Here is a 19,797-nt window from a genome sequence, read left to right as displayed (position 1 = left end):
GATGTATATTTATATAAAATTAGAATCTGAAAAGTAGATTACCTTCTGTAGAAAAGAAAGGATTCCTCGTTGACGTTCCCAGGTAAAGGCTCCTCAAGATTTATCATTGGAAGTTGATTGATTCTGTTCGGGGAGGAACATGAAATGACTTCGGTTACAGCGAGAACAGATGAGACGTCTTCCTATCTGAACGGTGTTTCAATCAGTGTAAACGCTCGTAAGAAATACACAGCCATTAACTAAGATCGGTTGTTTGTTATTTTATCGTGTCACGGTAGTTTCTTACACTCTCGTCCTCGTATCTCTTACGTGTTTACGACTCATTGGGCGAAGTTTGTTTATGCAAAGGTCGTTTACACTACGCACGTATTAATCGTTACGTATCTCTAGCAGAGCAAACAGCTCTCGTTCGCTACCGTCAAGCGAAACTCGCGAGAGACGATGTTCAGAGGCGCGAATGTAACGGAACACTCCTAGAAGCGAGACGAAATTCCGTGGAAACTAAATGCTCTAAATGTTGAACTATCGAGAATACAGAAGACCTCTGCGTCTCGCGAGAATGAATTTCTAATTAAAAAATGGAATGCTTACTTACAACTAATGAATCGATGACTGTATTTTATTACGCAAAAGGTAATAGATTGAAAGGTTTATAAGGCAAGTTGATGAAATTTTGTAATGGCCCTGGCGGAACGGAATTGCGAGGTTTGCGAAATGTCGACAAAGGAATTGCGAAAGCAGCTATGATCTGGAAATCGAAAGTGCAGATGACGATTGAACAGTCTCGCGTAATAGGAACGTAGGAATCGGTGGAGACATTTTCACCTGAATGAATCACAGAGAAATGTAAAGAACACTCGGTTTACTATCGTCGCTACATACACGCAGTTGCTGTCAGTTGTATATCAAAATACTATGTCAACACGTGCAACGTGTCGTCGGTTATGTTGAATATACACATGTATAATAGAACTTCTATGCTGGCAGAGCGCGCTTGTACACGTACGTTTCCAAAATTACAATAATAATACAGTCGCGAGCTTCGAGGACGTCGCACAAGGACTTCCGCTTGCATATACAACAGAACTATACTATTTGTACAACGTTAACTTGGTACGAGACAATGTATTCTTGGAGGTAATGGTAAAAACAACGGAACCATAAGGAAAAGGTGATTTATGGTCCAGGCCATCCGCGATCCTCGGGCCCATACAGTTCGCTACATGTCCAAAATGTGCTGAACAGGTCTAAGGATCTATTAACAAAGTAATTAGTTGCTCTGTACAGTATCCGCCCTAGGATTCGTCTACCAGCGTCTTTATATAATTTTCATAAAACCAAAGATCTCTGTATAGCACCATTGAGTTTACCAGTTATGCAGGTCAGTATATATTATTATTGTGTACGATTACATCCAAGCATACATTACGATCGTTTTACATGTACACACTTCCTGTTTCTTATCCTTAAGAAGACACTTACGACCTGAATTACACTCTACTTAATTCGATATGCAACCCGCGCTCGAACAAGTCCCGCATGGAGCTCGCACTGGAATCGCCGGTGGACGACGATATTGCTAACGGACTAACAGTCTTGGTCCCTAAAAGTCACAGCCATCAAATGCAACGAACAATAATCGGAAATGTTAAAGCCACTCGATTCAACAACTAAAGAAACACTACTCGAAACCGATCGACGGTAGACGACAAGATATCAGCGAGCAACGTGCCTCCGGTACGGTGAAACGGGTTTTTGATTAGAACCGAGGATGCACACTATATACTTAACGTAAACTTCCTAGCAATACTTCTTTGAACCTTAGGAACAGTACACAGTTGAAATGCGACAAATCGACGCCGTCGCGTCTCTCTTTAAGATTTTCGCTAGAGCAGCAATCTTGACAGTGTCCGCGGACTTGCTGTAAGCTGCTGACAGTCTTGTTGGACGTTTCAGGGTATGTCATGCAACGATAGTCGTCAACGTATCGTTTTTAGTTCCAGTTCTGGAATACAAAATCATTGGATCAATCTATAACGCTATCTTTTGAAATATAAAATTGCAGAGTATCTAGGGAACTTCGCTAAAGTTTACAAAATAGACACTTCAAATAAATTTCAGCATTGAATCATTTGTAATTTAGCAACAATGTTCGAACGCGTACCTTATCGTAGCATGTTGAGTCGAGCGGGACCAACCAGCGATTAAATTATTCTCGCTTCTCTCAGCGATTCGTTGTCGATGGCCTCCGGCCTTCAGTGCCTTGAACATGGCATTTTCTGTGAGGTCCGGGGATACGGTCGATATTATGGTTTTGTACAATAACCTGAACATAAAGGAACAACGGTTAAACGTACAGAATACCTACGTTGGTCTCTATACTTTGCTGTGCATGGAAAACGTGTACCTGGGTAGCAGTGCCAGGACACAGGTAAGTATTACGGTGAGCCAGTACGTGTGCCTCATTACGGCAGTCTCCATTACCCAATACGAGCAAAGTAGGCCCATGCAGTTCACGCACACTACGTTGTAAATTAAACAGAATCCAAAAAACACGCTCAACGACCCCATTATAGCAAACAGATGGATTATGGTCTGAAAATGGTAACAACGGATAATGAATGGTTCATCTTTGTTGCACTGAGAATCGTTGAAATCGTGAGAAGGGATTACTTACCCAAGATCGAACTTCTATGGCAACATGGGCAAGCATAACAACGATGCAACACGTCATTACAGTGGTTCCGAATTCCCAAATATCTACAGCCGAGTCATAGTACACCTAAATCGTATGAATACCAGAGTTAAAGAGCGATGCATAATCAAGGAATTATCAGTTGTGTCAAGACTATACTAACGGAGTGATTTATGAAAAAGATAACGATACTTTGATACAAAGCATCAGCAATCGTTAGCCAGAACGAGTGCGGCTGGTAGACTAATCCTAATCGTCCCCTTTTGTACAGGTGTGGCATGGACATCAGTAGGCCGGGCGAAGCTATTCGGTCGTACACGCCCAACACGAGGGGTGGCATCGAAGTGAACATTAGGTTATACAACATCAAATAAATTTGGTCCACCATCACTGTTCCAGTGAAGCCGCAGTATATCTACGAGAAACAGTCAATTGGAACACGAGCATTGCAACCCTACCGAGCGAAGTTGAGGTTCGCAGAGCGCATGTCCGAGCGAGTGGGAAGTGGGCGTGGCTGGCACCGCCCACTACTTAAGAAGACCAATGGTTTTACGAAAAATTTGTAAGAAAGGTTTACTTGCTTTAATATAAAAGTATCTTTCATTTCAGAGCGACTGATCAAACATCTTTGAGCAATTCCCATTCGTTCGCTCCGCCCATTCTTAGCTCCTCCCACAAACTCGAATTTCACTCGGTGAACCCGCACCATCTTATAGAATAAACGGAACACGCGTTAGAGATACTGTACCTGAAACCAGAACACAAGGAAGACGAAGGTAGCATTTTTATGAAAAAAGTACAAGATCATCCTTGCCAAGCGATCGTAACACCAATGCCCGTGCAACAGGAGAAGCCTGCTAAGCATCGAGAATCGTGAAATGGCGAAGTCTGCCGCCATGACGGCTTGTGTACCTTCGTGTCCCGAGATACCGACTCCCACATCCGCCGTTTGAATCATACTAACGTCGTTCGCGCCGTCGCCTATCGCCAACGTTCTCATCCCCAGCTGTTCTTTCACTATACGCACTATATACGACTGAAACGTAACACAGTGATTCACAACCTGCTTTACAAACGATCACAAGCTAGACAGTGATCCTGAAGAATCCCGATTTCTCCCCTATGTCACTGTCTGCGCGAAACAATTTGATTTTACCTTCTGAAGAGGAGTCGCTCGGCAAGCTAGCACACTGGTGCACGTTTTGGTCAACTCGAGAAACGGTCTCGTCAATCCTGAACGTGGGTCTAGGATGACGGTCAGTGTTTTCCCGTCCACAACCAGTGCCCTTTGCTTCGGCCAAGGACTGTCTATCCTGTGCGCGTCATTTTCCGCTGCATCGCGGTTGTACATTGTCGTCTCTCTGATATTATCTATTCCTCTGTGTTCGTTTCCGTAAAGCGCGCTCTCTCTGCGCGCGGACTCTAGGTAGCCACGGATCAAGGCTTCGGCGACCGTCTTGGACCTCGCTTGCAGCCACAGCAATTGCATTGCCGGCGAGAACAGACGCGCCGAGTATGCGATGTTCACCGCAGTTTCGGGCTTATCCCCTGCCGACACGAAGTTAGCGTTATTTTGATATCAGCGATTCTGACGTATATTGATAAAGTAACGCTCGAGCTACTACATAAATCAATCGGAATCTTTACTTTTTATAAAAAACTAAATTCGACTTTTCGGTAGTCCTAGTATTAACGCTTTGCGCAAGATGACTCAGTCACTTGATTCGATGCAATAGGAATATAAAATTTGGTATTTAATATTGAACTGTGTATAATGCATCGGTGTGTGAAATACTTGTGATTTCTCTTTGAGTTGATTCAGTCTTTTTGAGTTGATCTTCGTCTAGTTAGAAAATGTTAAATATTTCTAGCGAAATGCTTCCGAGTGCAAAGGGTTAAACTGATCTGTTCAGTAATTAGCTACCTGTCAAGACCCAAACGACAATCCCTGCCGCGACCAGGTTAGCCATAGTCTCCGGCACGCCAGCCTGAAGCTTGTCCTCTATCCCGGTCGCGCCGAGAAGGGTCAAGTGAGATTCGAGGTTCGCGTACGAGTCTTTGATGCGATGCTCTCGGTTCTCCATCGCGAGTTCAGCCTCGGTATGCGTTTGCCGCCAAGTTTCGTATTCCTGCGCGGTCAGGGATTTCTTGGCCATCACCAGGGTCCGGAGACCTTGACGCGCGTAGGACTGCAAATGCTGGCGGACTTTCGTCGTCGTGGCGGAGTTCTCTTCCTGAGACGTGAGCGACGAGAAAATTGCCGTGTCCGCTCCTTTACTGTAGAGCACCAACTCGTTGGTCAGTGGGTGCCGCACCAGGATGGACATGCACTTTCTGTTCGAGTCGAATGGCAGCACCTGCAATTCACGATGCACCCGTTATGGACAGGCCAGATTGTACGGTTTCGAAGTTCGTTACGGATAGTGCTGGCATCCAGTACTCCTCCGATTCACTTTCTCGCGTGAGTCCTCATCGTTGCATGCAGACGCAGAACGATTCAGCCTACTTAAATATTCTTAGAAAGAAAAGAGCCGTTTATAAGAACACTGCTGTTTAACACGTTAAGCGCCATGTCAGTCACTGGCGACTGACGCTTCTGAATGACTAAAAAACAATCGTAACATACAAGACAAACGACGTGAAATAAAAATATTTAATAAGGCAACTAAATTGATAATAGTGTAACGCAAACATTCAACGCCAAACAATTCATAATTATTCATACCTTTTTTTGCTACGAAAGACTCCATGGGAAAATGCTTAAGATTTTCGTGGCGCTTAACGTGTTAACAGTGTTTCGACAGATGTAAGTACAAAGAAGACGCGAGTCGATTACGAAGTCCTAATGGAACACTCGTCAGTTCTTATCGCATAGACCGGGATGGTAGCAGTACGAAGAAGCTGGAGTCTCTAATCTGTTCGATAAGCGTCGGAGAAAGTGATCCGTCGGAGAAGCGGGGGATAATCGCACGCGCGAAGTTTATTCATGACAAGCTTACGTGAAGTATTTCGAAAGTGAGGATAGATTTGTCCGGCAGGCACACGATCGCGCTACGCGCGGTGCGTTTCAACAGTTTCACGTCGTACGCGCGAGCCGCGTTCACCAAAGCGAGCTCGTCGGGGCTTTCCGCCTCGTAAATCGCCGCCGTGGGTAACAATACGTCTCCGTTCTTCCTGGCAGCGTCGGTAACGGGACTCAACGGGCTGCGTCTCTTCTGCGCTCCGTTCGGCGACAGTTTCCTTCCCAACAGTCCCATTCCTAAGCTTGGTATCGACGTCACGTTTAGGAATTTTGGCCTGGAAACAATTATTCCATTAGCGAAATTATTGCAACGCCGGTTGCCCGGCTTGAGACTCTCATTAACTTACGATTCGCTTTACGGTTAGGTTTGAAATCGGATTCGAGACATAGAAGACATTCGAGTTCGACTGTATTCGAATGAAAATTAAGTAGACGATACCTTGGTAGCTTATTAGGAAGTTTCGAGGAATGATTAAGGACAGACTCCATCTCCACCATTGAAGAAATCGACGACACGTTGTCCTCGAGGTTGTTCGCTGGATGCGACAGCGTCGACAACGGAATGACCGGAGACGGGGTTAAACTTCTGGTCTCTATCATTCTCGTGTACCTGCAGGATCAGTGTAAAAGCGAAAATAAGGATGTCCATTCAAATCCAGTCTACAGCGTTCAAAATTTCCCAAGTCGTTTTTGGAGTTGAGTCACATTGATGTGTCGCTGTCATTGATGCAAAGGGTATAGCCACGAAATAATAGTATACATTAAATTCTTATTACAATAGAAAACAAGCATTTTTTGACCTTTGGACAATTGAATTAATTTCTAAAAAATATCTATAACACTAGAACTATATCAATCGTATTAAATGCCCAGTAGTTCTAGTGATAAAGAATAGAGTACAGTATCCACTAATGCAATCCTTTGTACGCCATAACAAAGAAAAGTCCCCAAAGTCTATTCTATAAGGAAAGTTTCAAAGGCGATCAGGAACTTTTGAACGCCATTTGTATCGAGGAACAATGGGGAAAGAGATTGTTACGCACCTTCCGGTCTCGTCCCCATTCTTCTGCGGCTCCTCGATCACCCCGCTGGAGTTCATGGTGTCGTAATGAGGTTGAGAATTGACCACAACAGTATTACATATCGCTAATACGACTAGCAGTTCTTGTAGATGGTGTCTAAATGTACCTATCAGCAGGTCCTCCTTCAGCCGCGAGGAGGGCACCAAATTCTCACCCTCCCCGGTGTGCGAGTAGTCCTGCCCGCCCACCGCGCACCGTCTGAACAGCATTTTGTTCTCGGTGAGCGTGCCGGTCTTGTCGGAGAACACGTACTGTACCTGTATGCGTGCACACAAAAATTTAAATTTCCATTATCCGAACCAGTCATAGTCTACCGTGTCACGAAGAACACATTTGAATGAAAGACCTAGCATCAATACTTCTCGAGATATAGAGCTAACTTAACCAAGTAAAACATTGACAATAATTGCAAATCGCTTAGATCCAACCTTGGATTCTAATTCAACGATTACATCTTCCGTTGGTCGTTACATAAATCTGATTATTTTAGATCGCTTTAATTCAATTCAGAGTTTCCATAGTTTCAATACACTTTCTTAAAAACACGCGTTAACCCCTTGCCCTACACCGAGTGAGAATCCTGAAGATTTTTAACGTGATTCAACAAATATATTACTCAGTTCATTCGAATTCAAAGTAAATATTATCCTGTAATCAACTAGTGTACTTAAAAGGAAATATAGGCACAACATATAGAAGTTTTCTCTTTTCCCAATAAATTATTAATGACAAAGTAGCCGTATCGATCAGAGTTGAGAAAGAGATCATAGTCCAAGAGGTTAACGCGAGGGTTGAAGTTCTGAACTATTCGATAACCCAAACACGATCCAGCTTGTCCTCAGTTCGGATAACCGAGGTTCCACCGTCGCTATGTATACATAGGAGCCTATTCACGGAGGAAATAAAGGATCGCCTCCCGATCCATGTACCAAGCGACCGAGACCGATCAATCTGCTCACCTGACCCAATTCCTCCGTGATGTTGAGCGCCCGGCATTCAGCGGAGCGATCTGTGTCCGCGTCGTATAACGCCACGTCGTGTCCGATATGATAAACCTGGCCCACTTTCGCCATCTCTATGGTCACGTACAGGCTCAGCGGGATCATCACTTGCAGGATGATCACGAACGTCCAGAAGGTCAGCATGCTCTCGTAGCTCGGCTCCTGGAGGACAGGGATGAAGGGGACGAACGACAGGCTGGAGTAACCGGCCAGCCAGAGCCTGCAACCGATCGCGCCGACCACGCACAGCAGCAGCAGGATCACCACGCACCACACCACGTCCCTGTTCATCTGCTTCTCGAGCCTGGAACGCTGGAAAAGATTCCCTCGGTAATCTTACGGGAAACGCTACTAATGAACAAGCCTCGCTCCGTTTGGTTAGTATTGTAGGGCTATTAATGGCTCCGTCGCTACCAATATATCATAGATCATATCCAATCGTATTACTAACTATTAAAGTAAATTGTTAAAGTTAAATTATATAGTGATCCCGGACGAGCGCCCAAGTTTATAGTGGGGCTACTATTATTATAGATATTGAAAATGTGGATCTTCGGTAAAAAGAGAATTAGGATATATATATGTATTTAATGAGATAGAGAAACAATGTGGACAACACGTAAAAATACAACTTAATATCACGAAGGCCAACATTCGATCTGTCTTTCTCACCCTTGCACCCTTCTCACTCGCATCTTTCGTCCATAGGCAAAATTCACGCAGTCACGTACACGCTTTTCTCGCGGTCCAGTAAAAGATTTAAGACCCTGCTTTGTCATTAAAAAAGCGAGTGTACATTTGAAAGTTATGTTTGACTGAAAACGAAGTTATAAACTTATCTTACAATGTCAACGGAGTGCAAAGGGTTAATATCTTAAAAGCATTGAATATTTGAAGTGACTTCAGAAATAAATAGTTTCACTTGGATACTATGAATACACCTTGTGAAACTGAAAATAATCTATTGTCACAATTTTTATAGAGATTGCATATCGATCGCATTAAATGCTCGGTAGTTCTAGCGTCAATTTTGGCTCTCGAAGTTCCGAGTTCAGGATTTGCTCTCGTCGGGATGAAGTCTGGCTAAGTGTGTTCTGTAATGTAAACGTGTGACGCAATTGAGAGGATCCTCGACGTACCTTGTACCTGGGTCCGCCGTTATTAAGCATCGCCTTCGTCTCGTGGCCGGCGTATATCACTATGCCCTCCACGAAGTCGGTATTTTTTAGCAAACATTCCCTGAGTAGGAGGTTTTCCGTAGAAACAGGTACTCTGCCGCCGTTCGGGTGAACGACTGCTCCGTGAAACCTGAAACAGTCGTCGTCAGTCTTCCGCGAGTTTCATTCTCTTTAGCTGCCGATCGATCGCGAACGATATCTGAGCGAGTCTGTCGATAAATATCTTACTCCTTCGTGCTCGTAACACATCTGAGGAATTATTTACACCACTGATTCCTCATCGATTTCGATGAGCTTGAAGTATGTTACCGAACTCGTCATTCTGAACTTTTCAATGTACACGTTATCACCTCTCGACCTTTGTTCTCTAGAAGATTCGTTAACCCTCGTGTGACCTTGATCTTAACACTAGAACTACCGAGCATTTGATACGATTAATATGCAATTCCTATAAAAATTGTAACAATAGATTATTTTCAGTTTCTTCAGACATTCATTGTAGTACTAAAATGAAACTATTTTCAAAACCATTTCGAATATTCAATGCTTCGAAGATATCGACAATTGCTAAACAAAACAATCGAAACCAGTCATCTTGTACGGTAGTTCCAGTGTTAACATACATTATTAATACCAATCTTCTGCACACTAACTTCAAACACTTCGGAAGCGAATGTCAGTCCAAAGTTATGAATCACTAAACTTTCCCATTGCGTAGAAACATATCTTTCAACATACGTTCCCAACTATCTAGAAAACTGAGACAACGTGGCGGTAACATAGGGCAAAGTTCAGAATCAACGATATGTTCCAAGGACATCCAAATCAATGAGGAATCAGTGTTACAAATAATTAACAATTAATATAGTATCATTGTTGAATCGAAAGAATAAGATACAAGTGGAGATAACTCGCAGTGTGATAGATCGTTCGATCGAAACAAAGAGAAGGAAACGTTATCGGTACCTATAGATTCTAGTGCTAGGTTGATCGACCTCGATCACCGATCGGAACTTGGCCGGCTGGAAGGTGTCCTGCAGATCGACGAAACCCCTGACCACTTGCCGCTGCTTCAGATTGGTCTCGCCGTCGAGGTTGCAGGTGTCGATGTAAGCTAAGCCCTGAGGATCGCTGCTCCGCAGGAGTAACACGTCGGCCGGCACTAGTTCGTTGTTCGAGAGGTGAACCAGGTCGCCGACCTTCACGTCTTTCCACGCCACCTTTGCATACCTGTCGTCTTCCCTGCAATCAAGCGAACCGTGGAATCGTTAAAAGCACGCTTCGCCGCTGCGCTGCGAAGTTAAACGTTCGAAACGGACTCGACTGTCCGCGATTCGATACAATGAAACATTTAACACTGGGTTTACGGAACGCGTCAATTTGACGCGTATCGAACCTTTATCCGTGTTATTCTGTAACTGATTAAATCGATTTTAATTGATGAAGTTACACGAGTATACATCTTAATTGCCCGCCCTTCGAATTTACAGTTTTCAAGATCCTCGCAAAGCTTTTGTTACCACGAAAATAGAAGTTTCTTAGCACACTATAATACTTCATTAATCGACAGCATGATTCTTCGAAGCTCGATGCGAAAAGTTCGACGAAGCTTCGAGAGGTTTTAACCCTTGCACTCGAGAGGTGACTCTCAGTCACCGATTTGATTTGAAAAATTATGAAGTCTTATATATATTAAGCTTTGTATGATGCATCAATATGTGGAATATTGAAATAAACTTTTGTTCTTAATTTATATATGTTCTCTCATTAATTAGTTTTAACACTAGAACTACCAAGCATTTGGATTAATATGAAATTCCTATAAAAATTGTAACAATAGATTATTTTCAGTTTCTTCAGACATTCATTATAGTACTGAAACGAAACTATTTATTTTCAAAGTCATTTCGAATACTCAATGCGTCAGAGATATCAATAATTGCTAAAAAAATCGAAATCAATCATTCTGATACGGTAGTTCTAGTGTTAAAGAACATTGTATCTCATCGAAGAATGTTGAATATTCCTAATGAAAAACCCTCGAGTGCAAAGTGTTAATTGGAACCCGCTGAAAAGTTTGATAATCCCGCGCGTGTTCGGTTCAACTACACGGAATGGCTCTCCAAATTCGAACAAATTTAATGATCCTCGAACAACGCTATTATTACCAGTAATTCCGTTACACTGCAACACGTGTCAACGCGTTTTAACAGGCGCGGTGAACACGGCGCATTCACCGGCGGAGTAATAACGGTCAATTGTCTGAGTTACGAATTCTCGATTAACGAACTGCGCCGTTAATAAACGCTTCATCGCGAACAATCGCGTCGTGTCCGATTGTTTATGCCCGGCCCGTGTCGCGGCGGTGAACGAGGTAATGAAATTTCCGTCTGATTTCGATTTCCATGGACCGATTCACCGGGCGCAATTACGTTTCGCGTTTCTCCCGGCTTTCGCGTGCCGAGAACCGACGACGGGTTCCCTCGAATCGGTTTTCCCGCATGTCGCCGAGCGACCTGCATTGTATCGAATGTCGCGCGCGCGACCGTTTTTCTTTCTGACAGCCGCATTATCGACGGAAAGGCTGCTCGGAACATCTCGTCCCCGATCTCCGCTCCCTCTGGCAACAGTACGGTCCGAGAGAATGTTACTCGGATGACGAGAAATCGCCGGACGACAAAAGACGCAGAAATTCCACGGGAATTCCTTCTGCGCTCTGTGCAGCCGACGTCCACTTTTCTCTCGAGTACCCGCGCCGGGAACTTTGATTCACGTTTCCGGGCCGGATCAGATACTGGCTGTTACTACTGCCAGTGGCGCGGCCGAAGCTGTTTCGATTTCGTGTACGTGCATCGATGAAAGCGTGTTCTTACGGAAAGTGGCTGGCATTGAGGTAGTTCTGATTTCAAATGGTTTCAGATTTTATGTAGGTGCAATCGAAATTCTAAATATATTTTATTTGACCCTAATCGGACCGCGATGTGACTTAGAGTCACATTTGAACTCTTTACTTAAATTTTTCGATTATTTCATATTGTGTTTTCAAAGGATTTTTTGGCTTCTAAAAATTGGACTCTATAAACAAATACAATAACATTTTAATCGTTCCTTTTATTTTCATATGTGACTGAGAGTCACGTGGTACAGTTGTATACGTAACATATACTAACTTCGATCAACTAGTAATTACTTCGAAATAAATCTGCAATGCACCTCTTTGTGTCAATGAATCTAAATGCTTTGTAACTCGTCTAGAGTCGTTTTCGAAGGAAGTTTCGTTTCGAAATGATCGAGTCGCGACGAAGAGAGATGCGAGATTTCTACCGCTCGCGTAAATCACTCTATAAAGCGATCACCCTCTATAACGGCCGTTGTATACGAATTTCATACGTAACATATACCAACTTCGATCAACTAGTAATTACTTTGAATGCATCTCTTTGTATCAGCGAATCTAAACGCTTTGTAACGCGTCTAGAGTCGTTTTCGAAGGAAGTTTCGTTTCGAAATGATCGAGTCGCGACGAAGAGAGATGCGAGATTTCTACCGCTCGCGTAAATCACTCTATAAAGCGATCACCCCCTATAACGACCGTTGACACGACACCTTGCATAGATGAGCGCGCTGATGCGATTTCAAGGCCCGTTCCGACGTTCAACTGATGTGACACCATTTTTTCATCGCTCCCGCCGATGTAGGAGAACCAATGGAACCGCGATGGGTGATCAAATCCGACCCAGACTTCATTCAAGAGGTCAACGTTACACACTTTTTTTCTCTGTCGCGAGATAGGGATCATTGATCTATACGCCGTTTGACCTCCGCGTCTCCCTTTATTATACCTTTAACGAGACGCTATCGCGCGTCCACTTGAACAAATACATCGTCCCATTGAGCAAAAACGAAGCTGACCTCAAACTGACGTCCGCGATTTGACCCGCGAGAAAGCCATTTTTCAGCGCATCAGGCGCCGACCTTCAGACACGGGGGTACACGCGATCGGATCGGCGAGATCCGGCGACCACGCGCGTCGCTTCTACATCGATCTTCCACGAATAAGTGAAAACAATCATGCAAATGTAAACAACACGGCCGCGCTCGCAGACTTTCCAATTCTATAAAAGGACTGACAGTGGAAACTGAAGATGATCGAGTCTCACGCGAACCCGTTCGAATCTAAATAAGACCAATCAGATTCTTCGCTCGGGAGAAAGAGATTGCTACGGTGTTCACGGGTGTGACGCTGTTAACCCTTTACACTCGGGCAGTTTTTCATTTCACATGCCAACATTCCTTGAGACTGACTTAACCCTTTGCACTTGACAGTATTTTTCGTTAAAAATATTCGTTACTTTCTGACTGAATGTTAACGATATTTTTCGCAACTAACGCAATTGATTATCTTCTATAAATTCAGAGACAGAAGTATTTTACTTCGATGTTTTATGTGCTGATACATTACACAAGGTTTAATACTGAACTGAAAATTTTATAAGTTTGTCATAATAATTTTATTAAGTACCAGTCAAAACGACTGGTTTCGATTGTTTTGTTTCACAATTATTAACACTAGATATACGGACGTTTATTCTAAACTTTATTCTATCGTTTTCAGAAAACTACATGTTCGTCTATACAAATCGCGAAAATTATAACTTCAAAACCAGACTATTGCAATGCGTATTCGCATAATTACGAATCAAAATCGACTTAAACTGATACTAGATAAATAATTAAAAAATGCTACATCCGTCAAATTGACGGGTTCCGTAAAGCTAGTGTTAATATCTCAAAAGCATTGAATATTCGAAATGATCCTAAAAACAAATAGCTTCGACTCGAATACTACAATGAACGTCTGAATTCATCAAATTTCGTGCGAGGAAACTGTCGCCGCAACGATTCGCAGAACAGGAAAGCGAAACGAACCTGCGTCCTCCCTTTCGTCGCATTTGAATCAATGTGGCCGCGTGCCACAGCCCGTTACTCGGTTACATTTCACGCGTGTAACGCCGGCGCAAGTCGAAGCAGCGCCGAACTTCTTTCCTGAAGTATTACGGAAACTGCGACGTAACGGTTCCCATCGGCGGAAAGAATCTCGACGGTTCCCGCGAGATTTACGCTTTCGGGTCAAAAATAGTAGCTCCCTGGCGGTCGCCGGGTACGGCGGGAGTTGCGAACGGTTTTCCTTCTGATTTGTTGAAATGCGGCAGCAGACGGCCTGCCACGACTATTCTTTAAGACCGCCGACTCTTAGGAAACAAATACGACGACGATTTATGACGGTGCGCAAGGAAGACTTAAACGGAAACTGCCGCGTGTTGGAAGTTCTGACTTTATCTTCGACTTTAACGGTATCTTGGAGTGTTCTACTTCGACGGAAGTGTGAAGCCATTTTTGTCGCTGCCCTCTGGTCCTTCAGTGGAAACCCTTAACGCTAAAACTATCGGGCAAATCGATTAGAGAATTATTTTGCGAGTTTTTGAACTGTGAAGGCGTTATTGTGGAAGATTGTCAATGAAATTACCGCGTCTGTACGAGACTAGATCCATTGAATCTCAAGGAACTATTGTTCTAATTTTGATGAAGAATTGAAAATCAATTGATCTAGTTGCTGGATAGTTTTAGCGTTAAACAGAACGAGTGTTCTGAAGATTATAAAGGAACCATTGCTAATCTACCTAATTCCTCTTTGCTATTAATCTAGTTAACTCCTAGTCACCTATTAGAAAATATTGAACAACTCAAGGTCCAAGAGTTCTTCGAAATAGCGAAGGTACCGTTCTTATTTAAATTCTCGCGGCGGAATCCCCAGAGTACACAAGGACTTCTAGGTATCGATATTGCGTCACGTGGGCGCTGGAATCAAGTAATCAACCGAAACCGTTCGAATTTGCATTTTCTTATCCTCGAGGCCGCGCGACGCGCCTCCTATCCGCCGGAGGAACACAACGGTCGGCATTATTATTACAGTTTCAAGGATGAACGGTTAACGGTGCACAAAGGAGTAACCATCCACGCTGTTCTTTTTTCTCGTCTCACGTTTAAAGAGATTGGTCGCGCTCGCCGCGCGACTCTTAATTATTCTCTCGTAGAAGGAGCCGCGTCGCCGTGGAAGGTTGTTCCTTAGAGAGACACTTCCGCTCTCCGAGTCCTTCTGCGGAGAACAAGCTTCACGCAGGATGTTCTGCAATCGACGTCGCAATCAGCTGACAACAGACAATCCCATACGCAAACGTGACAAGGAAATTTGCAATGTTTCTTCCGTTTGAGGTATCGTTTCCGTGAAAAATTGGAAAGACGAAGGAAGAATGAAAAGGGAAATACGAATTTATTTATTTTTAACAACCTGTCGCAACGAGTGAGGTTTCTAGATTATTCTAACTAAAGCCAGTCGTTGATTACATATATAGTAGCAAACAACGTTGACATTTGAATATTACATAATGGAAAGATTTGTCTAATCGGGCTCTCGAAATTCTGAGGTTAAAATTTCCTCTTGACAGGACAAAGTCGGAACGAGTCATATAGCAAAGGGTTGCTACAACATCGAGAAGTTGATTAATAAGTTTCCACTTCTACCTCTTCATCGCTCTCCACTAATTTCCTCGCGTCGTCTTTTTCGCCGAACAAAGTTCAACGATCGAAGTGTCGTCGAATAAATGAAATATCCTCGAAACTAACCGTCGTAGTGTCGAATATTGAATATCGCGATACTGTCCGCGAACGAGGAGAAGCCTGTTTAAAATTTCCGCGATAACGAGCCGCTGATAAGTCGGCCGCGGCGACAAGGGGGCCGCCGGGTAGCCTTAGGAATTCGTTTATGCAACGGGGCTGTGTCGCAGATAGCGTACAGTTAAATAATGCAACATCATTGCGACCACCATCGCGATTCCTTCGTTAATTTGCTAAACAAATTTCAGCGCGGTCGATTGCGGCGACGATTGTCTCCGGAGATCGACGTATTCCTAGAAAAACGCCGAGCGTATAATTGAACTATGAATCCCTGAACGAATTACGAATTGAACTATGAATTTCGCGAAGGCTCGTACCTTGAAACACTCGTTCGCCGTTTCGACTCGATTACCGAGTTCGTTTCGCGTTTCAATCTCGCGTACGTGACAATCCGAGCGTTCGTTCGCGCGTTTCTCCGTGAAAAAGTAACGGCTATCGTTCGATGAATCGATTATGTACGTAATATTCGCTCGACGACCGAATTGGGCTGTCCATCGGGACATTCCGACGATACGTCACTGTTTTTGCACTCGATTCGCGCATAACGCGCGCGATCGCGTTACCTAACCGAATTTCACCGTGCAAACGGTCGCGCGATGGTAATAAAGTTAATCGTTTCGTTGGAACGCTGTTTATCCATGTCATGCGTCGGCCGTGTGCCGTTTCGAGATATCGCAGTTTCGAGCCTCGCGTTGCGCGTCGATCTCCGGCGAACGAGGAAATCAATGCTCGTCGATAAAGCGATGAATCTTAATTCCCGCGCGCCGTTTGATCGATGGACTCCGCATGCCAAAAATGGGACGAGGATCCGAAGTGCCGGAGGACGATCGCGGAAAGTCGCTGAGTTGTGACGAAAGCTCGCTGGATCGTCGTTAATTAGGGGAGATAAGGCTCGAGGCTAACGAATCACCCGTGAACACGTTTTCCGAAGGTGCTACACGAGGAAAGAACCGCCTGCTATTGATTAGACGGTCTCCGGTTGCGTATCCTCTGACGTTATTCCTAAATATACAGGGTGTCTCGGTTACGTTCATGCCAATTGTGCGGCATATTTTTGTCAGAGCACCACTAAACTTAGTACAGGACATTCGCAAGTCGGTGGAGCGTGAAAGAGAAAGCTGAGGGAAGATGTGGCTTGCGAATGGTCAAGAGATGTCACGGGTTCAGAAAGCTCCCTAGACTTAGGGACGTGTCGGGATTTTGTCCAAAATGAAGGGATAAGGACAACCGTAGAATATACGACGTATTACACCTGTTACATAAAGTGAGAGGAATACGACTAGAACAAGGCTGGCCTAGAAAAGCTCGGTTTATAATATTTTCATAGGGGAAAGGAACTTTAAAGGACACATCGTCAAACAGAATCTATGGTTGTGACAATATGAGGTTTACAAACAATGAAATTTACCGAATTTAGATACAAGTATTTATTTAGTATGTCCTTATATGAGGACGCCAGAGACGAAAGTTAAAAACGATTTTTCGGTGAAACACGCTCCCTCTGTAGGTGGACCACGATTTCAAGAGCGTCGTGAGCAAGGCGTGTCGGTATTCACGGCACGAGCGAGTTAAAGACGAGTCCCGCCGCAAGAATAATTCTTCGGAACGGAATGATGCTCTTTTCGACACGATCCGTGATCAGGATGAAGGACGTTACGCTCGAAGAATTCCCTGGAGATGCTCTCCGTTTGATTGGCTAATTTATTCCGGAGCCGGCCGAACGGCCGTGTGTAACGTGAGGGCAACGTGGGTGAGATATGCGGGCAAGTGTGACACGATACCGATTCCACGCTTAAACTGATGTAATCGGTGACGTCAGCGGCCGTTTAACGCCACGAGAGCGCCGTGATCATTGTTTCATGCGAAAGAAAGGTAGTTATTTTCTCTGGGATTCTATATTACAAATCATTTATACGTCATCGCGATGTCTGTGTTCCAAGGAATGTGTCTTTGACAGGAATTTTGTATAGTTCGCAAGATTCTGAATATTACGGAGCTCTAAAGGACATCGTGTTACAGAATTGTATATCAATCTTTGCTCTAAGATATAATAATTGATAACAGAAGAATAATATTTCATTCAAAATGGTCGAATAATCTTCACGCTTGCTCGATTCTGTTTAAAATCTACACCAAAGTCTGACGAGTTATTGTAAGGCAAAGGGTTAACCCTTTGCGGTCCAAACTGCTGTTGTTCTCTCGCTTTGAAGTTCACGTTAGTTCATTCAATTACAGCTTAATACGATGCTCTATTTATTTATTCAAGAATATTTGGGAGTCATTGAAATGTTATCTTCAAATGGTACAATTGTGATACAAATAAATATAGAAAAAATTGTTAAAACAGGTAGAGGTCGAAATAAAATAGAATGTCGACTCTGACATAGGACTGCTAAGGGTTAATGGTGGTTCCCCGTTACGGAGAGAAGTGAAAATACCGTTTGTGGGTCCTGGACATCGGTCTCTCAAGGATTTCAGAAGAAATAGGTTTCGTTTCGTCGAGTGACGAAGTCCAGATCCCTCGTGTTTTATGGGGGTCGACCGTTACTCAGGGCCGTAGTCGTTGCGACTTTTGCCTCGTCGTTCCATTTCACTCCTCCCGATCTTGGTTCGCTAACACCGAGAGGCAGAACGACAACGTTCGCTGTTTTACACGCGTGAGTAGACGAAACGAATTTAGACTCTCGGCTATTAATCACCGACATTTAAAAATCCATTAACCGGCAGTCAGCGAGCGAAGTGTTAAGTAGCAAAAGTAATGAATGAACCAATGGCGAACGTGATAAACGGCGAAAGACAAACGAGCCTGTTCGAGTAAACAGCAGCGCGCGTAATGAATTGACATTGCTGCAACATCGACGCGCAGACAAAGTGTCCACGGCGTAAAAATAGCGCGCGATAGTTTCCCCATCGAGCGTTCTCGCGTCGGATCTAGTTTCGATCGGCCGCGTAGGATCGCGTGGGCGTCGATCCGCCGCGCTGTGCGGCCGAACGGCCGTTTTCTGCGCAAAACTCGATAACTTCGCACTTTTTACTTGCAGCAATTTTTAATATGACTTCTCAGCAACTAGGAATCAGGTTAAACTTATGCTTAATTAAAAATGGAGTTACCAACTCATCTTACAATATCACCATAGCAAGAATGGAGTGCAAAGGGTTGAAAAATATAACTTTGCGTTTCGATTTCGACGTTAAATGAATAGAAAACAGAATTAACTCGCAGAAAACTGTTGTTTTCGAAATGAAAATCATTTTGTATAGTAGAGACTACTTCGAGATACATCGGTAACCAATGTTCGTTACGTAAGCAGTCGAATTTCGAAGTTTCGACCACTGTGCGTCGTTTCAGCGCGTCCATTAACGCAAATGCCGTGTCGGTCACCGATGTCCGACGCTTCTGCTTGACAGAAATGACAATACGCGAGATAACTGCTGTCGACTAGAAATGCTTGATAAGATGAATAAGTTAACAGTAGCGTAATGTAGGAATTCCGACGCGGAATGATTAATAATTCCTGTTCATCTGCTCGAGTGCAAAGGGTTAAGGTAGCGCACGGTTGTATTCCTAGTCGTGGAAATGAGTGCGACACTTAGTTATTTTCAAGGGAGGTTTTATTACAAAGGTTTTCGACGCGTGGCGAGGTCGCCTTTTACACTGTGTATACTAAGATCTAATTTCGATGGTTGCGGTTTGACAGTGCTGAACCAAGTCTGCTCGATTTAGTCCTTTTTAAAAGAAAAAATAGGGGATGAGATAGGGCGAGGATGATTCGGAGTTCAAGGGGTCAGTAGGAGGTGAGAGTTTCAGGCGGCTGAAGATGAGACAGAAACAGAGGAAAAATAGGAAATATTTAGAGAAAGGATAACTATTGCGAGGATGACTGTCGCAGAAGCAAACATGTTTGTACAACTATGTGTCACAGCAGGCTGGCATCCAACAGCACCTCGCCGTCTGGCGAACGACGTTCGATCCAATCGGGATCGCGCTGCGTGTATCGGCGCGCCTTTATCTGCTCGCCGATAAAGATGCGCTCGGCCTTGAAATTGGGTAATTGAGAGACACGGCCGCTTTTTACGTGATTGC

At 43.9% G+C, this 19,797-nt stretch overlaps 1 protein-coding gene across 3 annotated transcripts in view; it reads right to left on the bottom strand.

Moving 5' to 3' along the window:
- Window positions 1–845: 845 nt before the first annotated feature.
- Window positions 846–19,797, bottom strand: part of LOC116430196 (phospholipid-transporting ATPase VD) — a 50,772-nt gene continuing 31,820 nt past the window's right edge. Inside the window, exons 5-18 of one of the 3 annotated variants that reach the window (XM_031983995.2) lie at window positions 9,945–10,220; window positions 8,940–9,108; window positions 7,759–8,112; window positions 6,761–7,056; window positions 6,157–6,327; window positions 5,695–5,992; window positions 4,620–5,052; window positions 3,852–4,243; window positions 3,444–3,731; window positions 2,859–3,110; window positions 2,678–2,782; window positions 2,408–2,595; window positions 2,165–2,326; window positions 846–2,005 (exon numbers count right to left, since the gene is read on the bottom strand). In XM_031983995.2, the coding sequence (XP_031839855.1) occupies window positions 1,963–2,005; window positions 2,165–2,326; window positions 2,408–2,595; window positions 2,678–2,782; window positions 2,859–3,110; window positions 3,444–3,731; window positions 3,852–4,243; window positions 4,620–5,052; window positions 5,695–5,992; window positions 6,157–6,327; window positions 6,761–7,056; window positions 7,759–8,112; window positions 8,940–9,108; window positions 9,945–10,220 (3,427 nt within the window). In that variant the 3' untranslated portion in view covers window positions 846–1,962. Of the gene's footprint in view, window positions 2,006–2,164; window positions 2,327–2,407; window positions 2,596–2,677; window positions 2,783–2,858; window positions 3,111–3,443; window positions 3,732–3,851; window positions 4,244–4,619; window positions 5,053–5,694; window positions 5,993–6,156; window positions 6,328–6,760; window positions 7,057–7,758; window positions 8,113–8,939; window positions 9,109–9,944; window positions 10,221–19,797 lie in introns of those variants that run through there. The other 2 variants (XR_012998826.1, XR_004235673.2) reach the window with 2 other exon arrangements.

Source organism: Nomia melanderi, chromosome 6 (genome assembly GCF_051020985.1).
Source record: "Nomia melanderi isolate GNS246 chromosome 6, iyNomMela1, whole genome shotgun sequence".
NCBI classification, from domain to species: Eukaryota; Metazoa; Arthropoda; class Insecta; order Hymenoptera; family Halictidae; genus Nomia; species Nomia melanderi.
The sequence above is the reverse complement of the archived record's forward strand: the minus strand, read 5'-3'. Positions and strand labels throughout refer to the sequence as shown.